We start from the raw sequence: 12,774 nt of genomic DNA, 5'->3' as shown, positions 1-12,774 counted from the left end.
TAGTTAAAAGGTCAAGAGTTCAGCAAAAGCAATAGGACTTAATCCTATGGGGACAAAATGTGACCATAGTAGATCCAGCCTTTTGTTTTGGAAATCTTATGTAAAAGTTATTCTACATAAGTCAAATATATTGTATTAAATATTAGTAGTTAGTTTGACATGATCGTTACGCTACCAGAAAACTCATGGTGAGGCCAGAGTTGAAGGGGATCATCCTCTGTGGAGCAAGACATTTTACTGAAAATGATACTTAACATTTTTATATTTTTGCCCAATAGTGGCACTAAAAGAAAGGATGGAGGCAAATGAAAACAACTGGATTAATCTTCTGGGGACCATGATTATCCATAGTCACTTTTATGGCAATAGTAGTAGTCGTCGAGACCAAAGCATTAAATGCTGAACACCCAATATTTCCACTAGCGAGACCAAGGTTTGATCTTTCATTGAACAACTGTCACATCATCAGCATATAGAGAAATGTAAGGAATGCATAGACACAGTTTCCAAGATAATTATATAATTTTTGCGAGAAATTAAAGTTTAAATTGTTTGTGAGATTGTTTATTTTTATTTGAATGTGATGCGAGAGCACATTGTTTGTCTTGTTGGGTTTATCATGAGCTGTATGTACTTTCTTAGTAGCATATAGTTATGACATTTTTTTAGCATTTTCACATGCCCATATCTATTTTGATGTATTTTTTTTATTACCCAATGTAATGACATTTATCCACCAACACTGACTGGAAGGACTGGGTTAACCACACCTTAGAATCTATTGTACGACTCAGGTGTTAGTTTGAAAAGGGTTTCCCAAAGTTCATAGCATGGAAGCCCTCTTGTTGACTGTTGACCGACGGACCTGCCAGAGGACAGGTGAGGTAAGACTGACAGCAGCTGCACAGATATGTGGTTGGATAAGCCTTTTCTCTGGTGGCAGGGGCGTTGTTTGCTTGGGTTGAAGGCGTATTGCTTTGCTGTGCCACAATATCAGAAATAACTCTCATTAGCAGCTTAGCGTCTTCTTCTACGGCTCTTTATATCAAAGCTATCTGTACTCACCTCTGCTTTGTTCTGATGTCAGTTTTGTATTTGTGAAGCTTTTATTTTGACTTTTTTTTTTAAATTGGTGATAATTTCTCTGTTAATGTTTCTGTTTCCGCAAAGGTGTTCCTCAGTTTTGGCTGTATCACACTCGTATGAGCGATGGAATCAACATCTGAGACATGTTGAATGTTTTAGTTGCGGCTGTGCTTCATCCATCTCCAAGCAATATTTCATGATCTTTTTTTCTCTGGGAAAACAAAAGCTGGGTGTGAATATAAGACTAGTGCAGATATGAGTACTTGCTGGACGGAATAACAGAATAGTTTGTATGTTCCTTGTCTGAATGAGTCAGTCCTTTGTTCGTGGTTAAGGGGTCAACATGACTCCCCAAAGGACACGATTCATCAAATGTATCACCTCTTGCAGATTTCCCAGCTTCCTGCCTCATTGTTCTTTGGGTTAAAACTTGTATCCTCCTTGACTGGAAATGTTTACTCAATCACTTGTCTATTTTTTATTTCAGATGTGCCGCAGGATACACTGGCAACCCACTCCTTGGACAGAGATGTAATGTTGGCAACAATGAAGTCAATGGTACATACTGTGTTTTGATTCAGGAACATGACAGATATTGTTCCATCTTCTGGTCTATTCTTTGTCTGAAAGGGATAGTTCGGGTGTTTTGAAGTGGGGTTGTATGAGGTACTTATCCATAGTCAATCTATTACCTACAGTACATGACAGTTGGCACACCCCCAGCTTGGAGAAGCAGGCAGGAGTTACCGCATGGGAGGAAAACAATGTACTGCTGTGGTTGGCTGGGTGAAAAACTTATTTTAGCCACCTAAAAGAAAGACTCACCTAAAAAAAAATCAATATCAGTTTAAGTGTACGCTATATTTAGAATATTTTCACCGGTTTACCTTACCCTGAGACGGCTATACAGTCTATGTTTCCGACGGGGAACAGAAGCCTTTATATACGCTCTCGCCAAAGCAACCAGACTCCATTGAAAAAAAAACCAGTAATTTTACCTCGCAGAACACGGGAGTTGCTGGTCTACCGCTGCCTCGATCGGTTTATTTGCTCGTGTTATTGTGTGAATTTGGTTAGTTCGATATCACTAAAGTCACACAATAACACAAGTAAACTAACTGCAGCAACTCCTGTGTTCTGCAAGGTAAAACTACAGTTTTTTTCAATGGAGTCTGGTGGTTTTGGCAAAAGCACAGATGGATACAACGGCTTCAGTTCCCCGTCGGAAAGGTAGAGCATTGAACATTTTCTAAATATAGCGTACACTTAAACTGATATTGATTCTTTTAGGTGACTAAAGTACGTTTTGCTGCCGGCCCCGTCCACAGCACATTGCTTTGCTCCCGTGCGGTAACTCCTGTCTGCTTCTCCAAACTGGGGGCGTGCTGACGGTCATCTACTGTAGGTAATACACTGACTATGGATAAGTACCTCATACAACCCCACTTCAAAACACCCAAACTATCCCGTTAACAAAAGTTGCAAAGATTCCTTTCATATCATTAATATTGATTCAACAGAGTGTCTTTAAATAGAGAGCTGGTACACACTGTAAATACCTGGTCTACTGTCCTGTTACAGGTAACTGCTATAACTGTGACCAAAGAGGAAGTGAAGGCTGCAATGGTGGTGTGTGCCGCTGCAAGGTGATCAAACAAACCAACTTACTGGTTGTTGTTATCTTTTGTATCCTCGTTCCCACTTCCAGGGCAGACTCAAATGGACTGTATCTCACTCCCTTGATAATGTATTGCAGATGAACGTTGAAGACCCATCTTGCTCCAGCTGCAAGTCTGGAACCTTCCACCTCAGCCCAGAAAACAAAGACGGCTGCCTGTCCTGTTTCTGTATGGGAGTCACCCAGCAGTGCTCCAGCTCCACCCACTACAGAGACCTGGTAAGGCCTTTAACTCGTACATGACACAATGACACAGCAACAGTGCAATGGCTCATACCTCTGAACAACCAAACCCAATGTAAAGTTTGCACTGGATAAAGACACTATGCCGCAGCAAAGATCATATCAGCAAGTGCGTTACACATTTATTTAAAAACCAAAAGATGTGTGTGGTCTAAATTCGCCCTCATCCCGCCAGTCTTAAAAGACCAAAATGTAATGTATTTACTGTAATAAGTCATAAAATAACCTTGAGATGTCATCAGAGATTAAGGAAACATGAAATATTGGCTTCTCCGACAACAATGCTACAGCCAGTATGTTCTCCTTTGAAATGCCCACGTGAGATCACATCTTTCAGTGGTGTTGGCCAGACACTGACTGAAAAACATCCCCTTGTACTCCAGGATGAACTGATTACATTCTGGTGGTCAAAGGTCAAGGGCACTGTGACCTTACGTCCGTCCCATTCTCGTGATACCTCAGGAACTCCTTGAGTGAATTTCTTTAAATTTAGCACAAACGTCCACTTGGACTCGAGGATGAACTGAAGGTCACTGTGACCTCACAAAACAAGTTTTTGGCCATAACCCAAGAATTAATATGCTAATTATGACAATTTCACATAAATATCTAACAGGATAGAATGATGAAGTGATGACATTTTGGACAGACTTGGATGTAAACTGCAACTTGACCAAAGAATAAAGAAGCAAAATGACAAAACTGTCTTTTTCGTTTTGTTTTTGACATCAGCTGCTGCTACCATTTTGGACTGAAAACGCTTATTATATTTATAGTATTTTATTGTTCAACACAGGCCATTTGGGTAGAATATGACGATCGAATAGAAATAATTTAGTTTTACTTTTGTACAGAGCTTTGTAGGCGGACGTTTTACTGGCGTCCAGTCGTTGCTTTCAGTCCAAAATGGCGGAAGCGTCGTTTCGCTGCTGGGCGCTGATGTTGCAATGGAACAAACAATTGACTTTGCTTCTTGGTAATATATACGTTCTTTGACTTGACTGGTTAGCGGAGGCATACAACTGCGAGCCGGTAATTCTAGTCCTCATGAAAACTGACTTTGCGTATTTCCCTACAATGGTCATGCTCCCAGCAAAGCGAGCCGTATTTCCAATCTCAAACTGTATCTTACTGTATGTGTGTGCTCTTGCAGGTTTCTTCGGTCTTTTCTCCAGGAAACTTCCAGGGATTCGCTCTGGTGAACCGTCAACGCACCAACCGCATCGCCACTGGTTTCACTGTGGAGGTTTCCACCGAAGGCACTCAGCTGTCCTACACCAACTTTGACTACCTGGGACAGGAGCCTCATTACTGGCAGCTTCCAGGGGTCTACCAGGGAGACAAGGTCAGCATCAAAGAGTACATACAATGGCTAAATCAGTGGAAGGAGCCCAAGCAACCCCTTGAGCCCCTTACTGCTGTACATAAGGGGCTGAGCAGTCAGAAACTTGTAGACCACTTTCATTCTATTGCTGTCTTCATTTTTCTGCTTCGTCTTATTTCAAATCTCATCTTTCTTTTCAAGCTGATTGCTTTTTCGGTCTGTCTACAACTTCTTTGCCTCCGTTGCTACATTTTGCTTCATCTCTTTAACTCTGTGTGTTCACAGAGTAAAATAATGTGCACAGTGTCCACTTCCATAACATAGCTCTCCGTTTCTTTGTGTTTGCCGCTGCACTCTATAGAAAGATTCTGTCTTTACTCGAACAAAACGAGCAGATCAGGTACAGTAACGCCAGTCGGTGGTCGTCATGTTGGGACTGATCTTGCTGTTTGGCATGTTTGAAATAACTGTTGATGTGGCATTGTGCGATATACTGAATGCCATACGTTGTGCTTTTTATGTGGTGCATATATCCATACATTATGGATATATATGTGTCATGTTTTGTGATTTTGATCATTTTTGTGTTTGTTAGATCCATTGTGTTTTATATCAGTTTGCAGCTGAAGTTGTCTCTTAGATTTGACCATTCACATCTTAGTGTATATTGCACACAGAAATTGCGTTCTGCTCCACATCACATGAGCCGGATTGATCATTAATGGTCCATTAAAGAACTTCATACCGTTTAACTTTGCTCCAATAACACTGCCATAACACTCCCGAATACCATCAGCTCAGTGATAAGGAAAGTGATCAAAGAGCTTGCTTTATCCACATCAATAGAGCGACTTGTACTTGCCGGAGGAGCGGCTGAGGCAGGATGCTTCCATTTGGAACCTAATGGCCTCTGAACGTAAAGACATCCACAGATCCAAAAGAGCTAGCCAGGTATTTTGGGTATGAAGTGCACCGTAGATTGTTATAACGAAGACAACACTCACACGTCTAATGGGAATAACACACAGATGCACAGTGTTTGTGTCATTATAAGCTAACACGCTGATAGATGTAGCAGCATGGAGAAGCACCTTGGTTTGATGAAGGGTCACTGAGCAGCAGCATGTTGTCAGACTCTACGTGTGCATTTGCATGTGTGTGGAACACAAAGAGGTCTGAATTGCAAAGTCTCAGGATAGTTTCTACAGCGCAAGAAGTCGATGACACTTCATAATAACCATCAGTTATAAATGGTAAATTGATGGTTAATTAAACTTAGTTAATAGTTGTTATCCTGTTAACCAACATCAGAATTATAATTAACAATGTTTACTAATTATTAGTGAAGCTATAATTTCTGTTATTTTATCATTAGTTTGTGTAATATGAAATAATTACTTTATACATTCTATATTGTATCATAGCTGAAAAGAGACGATAACAATTACATTCTGATTACAATAGTTAACTATTAAAATAACAGTTTTCACATGTTATAAAATTTTTTATACTATATTAAGTATTTGTTAATTATTACCAAACGATTTGTAAACCTTTAATAAATCATTTGTAAAATCTAAATAATGTTTATAGATGCTTTACAAAGTATTTATTAACCATTTAACAAGGTATTATAATCATCAGTTGCAACATTATAGTAGTATTCAAATAATGTTTATAGATGGTTTACAAACCAGTTATTAACCATCGACAAAGTGCTACAAATATCGGTCTATGTAATGTTTATAGATGTTTTACAAACAATTTCTTTAAGGGTTACAAATACTATCTTAATCGTTAACAAATACTTACGTATATATATATATATATATATATATATGTATATAACTGTTAAAATAATGTAAATTATAGTATTACTCATAATTAGTAAACATTAATTATTTAGCTGTTTGTTAACAGGAAAATAACTATTAACTAGGTTTAATTAACTATCAATTCACCATTTATGAATGATGTTTATTATAAAGTGTTACCGATGTGTTTCATCTGTGTGAGTCGACTGTTTGAAGTGAGAACAGTTTCCTTCAGCAGGGCCTAAACATCGTTGTGCAGCACATCCAAGCATCGTAGGCTAAAAAGCTTGACGCTGCATGTTCACCTTCTTAGAGTGACGTGCATCGTTGTAGAAATTCTAAACCCTGTCTCCGTCATTTTGACTGTTCCCATGGTTACGTATCCTCTGTATTTCCGGTACCCCACTTTTCCGCCTCCCCAGGGTGAAGCCAGACAGCTGGACGATGAGGTCTGGGCGCTCTTCTCTAACTTCTCCAACAGACGAGCTGGTCCCCCTCCATTCTTTCCCTCCTCCTCTAAATCCTCCTCCTCTTTCTCTTCGTCCTCCTACTCTTCTTCTTCCTCTCGGATCCCAACTTCCTCCTCCTCCTCCTCCTCTTCCTCTCGATGGTCTTTGCGTAACCTGAGCCCCCCTTCTCCTCCATCTGGTATCTCCTCTTCAGTTAGACCCACCAGACCCCAGCCCTACTCCCCTGGCCACTCTCCCCATCTGCAGGTACACTGACTCTGTCAGAGATTGCGAGAGGTTTACAAGCTTTTTTGTACCTCGTCACATTGGTGACTTCTGGTTTTTCTCTTTGGGGTCCGGCGGATCGAACAGAGCAAGAACACATTGAGCAAGACTTCTGCTCGTGCTTCTGGGGACAGCGGCAAGGTAGACAGTAGCATGACTGACTGGCTGACTTCATGTCTCAGTGGAAACCGTAACGCCGTCTCTGATAGTGAAGCTTTCAAAGTTAATTAACAACCAGCTGTCCTCAGTTTGTCCAGGCCAGTTAATGTTTAGTTCAGAAACTCAGCACTGATCTACTGAAGTAATGCAGAACATATTTAGTTACCAAAGAATAGATCATTTCCACAATCCCAGTGCTCGACTGGGTGGTATTTTCCATTGTTACAGTAAGCAAATAGCTCCCACTCAGTGCTGTCAGTGTAATTGTCCACTTGGGAGTAACATTGAGGTTTTACAATGCTCTGTCATTAAACTGTTGTCTGCTTTAAAACAGCCTCTTAGTGAAGCGCACGTTAAGCTGTCATTTTCAAATTATTGACAGTTGTTTTAGTTGTCAGAGAAGGCACGACGCCACTTCTATGCTGTTATCAAACTGTCAGCGGAGCCTTTAATAGCACGCATACTGAGGAACATGAACTTTAAAGAGTTTAGCTGTATGTCACACTATAGTCCTGGTCATAGATTCTTGTCGTGCTTTACTGTTCGCCATGCTTGCCTGCTTGTACTGCTTCTCTGCCTGCTTATTATTTAGTCTCGCTGCCTCTCTCTTTCCATCTGTGGCTTATTCTCTTATGCCTCCTCTTCCTCCTCTGCCTCTCAGTACGCTCTGGTCTACAAAGGTTTCAGCTTGCACCAGGATGATCTGCTCTACTGGCAGCTCCCAGCACAGTTCACAGGGGATAAGGTAACTGCGAGAACGTCCCATCCTGACCTCTAGTCAACCCTTCGAGGTCACAGAAAATACAGCACCCGTAGTGTCCTCCAGCCCACCCACTGCCCTTCATCCCCGTCCTCATACTCCTTCATATGTCCACACTCCCTATGCCCCCTAACTTTGTTCCAGCCCTCCCTCCAAAGTGTCCTCTGTAGATCAGTAAGAAAGGCTTGTGCCATGTTACCATGAGTATAATATGTTTTTTTTTGTTTATAATCCACTCCAACTGTCACATACAATTGGAAATAGAAACTACAAATATTCCTTACTACTCTTGGGTTTCACCTGCTTAGCTGAATATGATTTAACATTTAATTTAAAGGTCTTATTGATAACATTTTTGTGTAGACAAATATAAAAAAAAAAAAATAACACATCCAAAGAACTTTTAGAAAGGTGCCGAATAAAAGTATGGCTTTTCCTGAAAATAAATTATTAGGATTGTGAATTAATCATTTAAAAAAATGTTATGGGTCCAAAATGAATGTTTTGTTTATCTCTGTGGAAGATATCTGATGTTTGGTTCCCACTTCTAACAAGGCTTGTGAGCCAATAGTAAAATGACGTTGGTATCACGTGGTATTTCTGGGTCGTCAGTTAGTGTGGAAAAAAAACGGATAAATGGCAGAGATTGACGGTAAGTGCCTGACAATGACTTGCTGTGAAGTAAATGCAATGGAACGGGGGAGAATGCAACATCTAGTGGCTGAATGTTATCAGTGTTATCAATAGCACCTTTAAGAAGGTTTAAAAATGCCAGAAGTCATATAATTGTCTTCTGTGTCATTAAAGGGACACTCCAGTGATTTAGTATTGCGCCTTTATAAAGTTAGGGGACTCACAGGAGAACACTAAAAACCAAAAATCGTCAAAATCATAGCAGCAGAAGCTTAGTTATCTTGTCTTTTAGTCTCTAGAATGGGTTAAGCTCCAAAAAACCTTAGATCCTACAATTCCCACAATGCATCTGGATAGCATATTTCATTAGAGCCAGCCTGCATCCTAAATGCCCACTTCTTTAAAACCCCACACCTCCAGTTTGTTTTCTTTATTTTTTATTATTTGTCTTTATTGACTCTGTTAAACCATACATGTACTTTGTTTTTTAAAATACAAAGTCATTCCATCATACCATATCAATGACTAAAACAAAGAACATGCCATAACATCATAAATCCAAAAGCAATATTTTTATGTGAGAAGAAAGAAAGAAAAAAATACAATAAAATAAAAGCAAGTAGAAACAGTCAAACAAACAAAATATTGTTAATAACTATAATGTAAGTGACTGGAAAATAAATTGAAATTTGTTAGAATAATAATACTCATGATCATAAAGAAAGGAAATGCATAGTATTATAATAAAATAAGTACTTACATATGAATAGGTAGATGAAAGCTGGTTGTGAGACTGTAATAGATGGCGGGGCCCCGTCATCATAATGCTTCCCCTTATTCAGCTTAATAATAAAAACATACTTCCCCACGGGCCAATAAGAAAGAAGAGGGAGAGAAGAAGAAGAAAACAGCATAAATGAAAGCAAAACATGATCAGTACATGGGCCATACTAGTTTCTAAAACAGGTTAAAAATGTTAAGCCTCAACCCAAGTTTAGATAATCCTGATGACATCACTATGACATCATCAGGGTTATTTTTTCAGATTTAAGAACGCTCCCTCCGGATCCACTGATGACATTATACAAATGTTTTCACAGGCTGAATAGTACTCCCCATGACGGCTAAACTAAATCCTGTTAACATGGTAACTCTCACATGTTTAAAAGAACTTCTTCACATCCTTTCAGTGCGTCGGATTTGATGTGACTGCACACTCTGTGTTGCTCTAAGAAACCATCTGGCTTTGATTTGTGCTACATTTGATGTTTCATCCAGGGAATTGCAGCACAGTTTGACCTGTCAAAAGATCTAAAGCCTCTTCTTTGCTAACCGTGTCTTAGGTGGGTTCTTACGGCGGTAAGATTAAATACACCATCTCCTATGTGGCTGGTCCAAGAGGAACACTACTTGATGACGGTGACGTCCAGATTATTGTGAGTGGATGTCCTCATACTGATTCACTGTCTTGTCCCGTAGTTACATGCATTTGTAGCATTTACTGAGCGGTCAGTGTTGTTCCTGCAGGGTAACGACATCACGCTGGTTGCTCGGCAGCCCTGGCAGAGGAGGCAGCAGGGCAGCAGAGAGACTCAGCAGTTTGAGATTGTCTTCAAAGAGGTGAGAGGCTCGTAACAGCACTGTTACATGATCAACACAAAGTGTATCAGCAAGCATCCGGCCTGTTCAGGTGATCTATGACTGAACCGGCCCTCTGGCTTCTACCCAGAGAAGGGCAAGCAAAAAGATGTTCCAGCAGGAATAAATAAATTATCACATTATTAATAATATGTATAAATAATAGTCTTGTTTTTATTTCTAATTACAAAATACAAAATTAAGCAATAAATGTGCTCTTATTGCATGAGTAAAGCGTTCATTTTGTTTCACAGGAAAACTGGCGTCGTCCTGACGGCATGCCCGCCACCCGAGAGCACCTGATGATGGTTCTGGCCGACCTGGATGACATCCTGATTCGAGCATCCTACTCCACTGAGATGCGCTCCTCCAGTATCTCTGATATCAGCATGGAAGTTGCGGTGCCTAACTACAGCGGCTTGGCTCAGGCCCTCGAGGTGGAGCAGTGCCGCTGCCCACCTGGATACCAGGGACTGTCTTGCCAGGTAAATTATTCTTTATTCATTTTTCTGAATTTTTCTGCCTCCGCGCCAGTGACAGCCGTGACTGGAGGCATTATGTTTTCAACTTGTCCGTGCGTCTGTTCGTACCATTGTCGTGAACACGATAGCCCAGGAACACCTTGAGGGAATTTCTTCAAATTTGGCACAAACGTCCACTTGGAATCAAAGATGAAGTGATTCGAATTTGGTGGTCAAATGTCAAGGTCACTGTGACCTCACAAAACATATTTTTAGCTATAACTCAATAATTAATATGCTAAATGACCGATCCTATGTCCCACCCCCTTTAGTTACAGTTACTAGGTTGGACAAGCTTGACAAAAAGAAACATACCTCAGCACACTTTGGGGCCGAAATCAGATGAAATCATGCCGGTTCACCACAAACTCCTTCAGTTCAAACTCCAGCAGCGTCCCGCAGTCGGACCTCTGGCAGGAGGTGGAGAGCACTGTGCCCGCTGCGTCTCCTCCTCCACCGGTCCCTGCTGGGAGCCAAGACTGACACCACGTTGCTGGAGACCCAGGCTATATTGCTGGGCCCGCTGGAAAGATGGGAGGACTGGGAAAACCAGAACTAGGACTGTGCGGGTGTCCGACCCTGCTGCTGTAAAATGAGAGCGTTTTCTAAAGGGACTCTGGTGTTCAGAAACACTGCTTTTGTCAACAGGGACCGCCAAAATGCATACAAAATAAAAGTTATTTGTATTAACTGTAACTATATACAATGTAATGTGACGTACATAGTAATGTTACCTTTGAACAGATGTAGCATATAGTACATGTACAACCCAACAGGAAAGGGGAAAGTTGACTGAGGTTCTGCCGGGTTCCAAGCTTGCTCAACTGTTATTGGAGCACAGAGTGAAAAGGGGCGGGACTTAGGATGGGTCAGTTAAGACAATTTCACACAAATGTCTAACAGGATAAAATGATGAAGGGATGACATTTTGGACAGATGTGGATGTAAACTGCGAGGCAGTAATTCAAGTTCTGAATTGTTGTTAATAATGTCTCTTTAAGGACTGTGCACCTGGATATACTCGCACTGGAGGTGGTTTATACCTTGGCCACTGTGAGCTCTGTGAATGCAATGGCCACTCTGACACCTGCCACCCTGAGACTGGCATCTGCACGGTACGAAGCACTACATTTATCAGCGTATGGCTCATATTGGTCTTGTTGTGGCTACGGTATAGCTCCCTGCTGAGATGGGCAGATCTCTAAACATGATACGTTTCTCCTGCCAGAGCTGCCTACATAACACCCAGGGGGAGCTCTGTGAGCAGTGCGCTCCTGGCTTTTTCGGTGATCCCACTGCTGGTACTCCAGAGGACTGCCAGCACTGTGCCTGTCCTCACACTGACCCAGACAACCAGTGAGTACTGCACACATACCAAGACGTCACATTCCACCTCCATTAATAGCTCAAGACAATTCTGTGCACGGCTCACTTGCTCTGGTTTATACAACTAATTCTATTGTCTTGTAAATTAAGGAGTTTGATTAATTTCCGTTATTGACCTACTTCCTGCCAACTGACATGAAATGTTATATGTTGCTACTGAAAGCATCAGATTTTTAATCCTTACTAACTTAATTTTAACAAATCCAGATTTTGTTGTCCAGCAGTGCTAGTAAAAAAAAAACTACAGTGTGTTGAAGAAATCATCTTTGTGTTCCTTTGCTATACTCTAATATTCATATATACTCAATATTCATAGCTGTGTCATGGAAATTCCTGAATTAAATATTCTTGGATAGATTTTTCCAGTCAATTCACAGCAAAAGATTTCTGTGAGACTAAATGACTTGTTTGGTTGGGTTTATATTGAACCTTTCTCTTCCTGTCTGTGTGTTTAACTCATGTAACAGGTTCTCTCCCACCTGTGAGAGCCTTGGAAATGGAGGCTACCAGTGCACTGCCTGTCAGCCCGGGTACACCGGCCAGTACTGTGAACGGTAAGATAACCCAACACGTTCTCTCGATGGGAGTCAAAACAGCTACTGAAATTCTTTCAAGTAGTTCATTTTGATAAATTGCACTCAGTCAATAATCAATAATCAAATCAATACTTGAGCTGGATGAAACATTGTCATTGACTTAACTCACGTGTTTTTATCATCATCAGTTGTGCTTCTGGATACGTTGGCAACCCACAGGAGAGACAGAAGTGTCGTCCATACGATGGTGAGGCTACATTTT

At 40.8% G+C, this 12,774-nt stretch overlaps 1 protein-coding gene across 15 annotated transcripts in view; it reads left to right on the top strand.

Annotated features, from left to right (window-relative positions):
• The window catches only part of hspg2 (heparan sulfate proteoglycan 2), a 160,309-nt gene that overhangs the window by 101,214 nt on the left and 46,321 nt on the right, over positions 1-12,774 (top strand). For all 15 annotated transcript variants that reach the window (XM_074642440.1, XM_074642436.1, XM_074642452.1 and 12 more), the window contains 11 exons: positions 1,574-1,644; positions 2,668-2,732; positions 2,843-2,983; positions 4,161-4,352; positions 9,775-9,867; positions 9,959-10,051; positions 10,324-10,554; positions 11,592-11,705; positions 11,819-11,946; positions 12,444-12,530; positions 12,701-12,759. In XM_074642440.1, coding sequence (XP_074498541.1) covers positions 1,574-1,644; positions 2,668-2,732; positions 2,843-2,983; positions 4,161-4,352; positions 9,775-9,867; positions 9,959-10,051; positions 10,324-10,554; positions 11,592-11,705; positions 11,819-11,946; positions 12,444-12,530; positions 12,701-12,759 — 1,274 coding nt within the window. The remainder of the gene's footprint in view (positions 1-1,573; positions 1,645-2,667; positions 2,733-2,842; positions 2,984-4,160; positions 4,353-9,774; positions 9,868-9,958; positions 10,052-10,323; positions 10,555-11,591; positions 11,706-11,818; positions 11,947-12,443; positions 12,531-12,700; positions 12,760-12,774) is intronic.

The sequence above is a fragment of the Sebastes fasciatus genome, chromosome 8, assembly GCF_043250625.1.
Source record: "Sebastes fasciatus isolate fSebFas1 chromosome 8, fSebFas1.pri, whole genome shotgun sequence".
In the NCBI taxonomy this organism is placed as follows: domain Eukaryota; kingdom Metazoa; phylum Chordata; class Actinopteri; order Perciformes; family Sebastidae; genus Sebastes; species Sebastes fasciatus.
The sequence above is the reverse complement of the archived record's forward strand: the minus strand, read 5'-3'. Positions and strand labels throughout refer to the sequence as shown.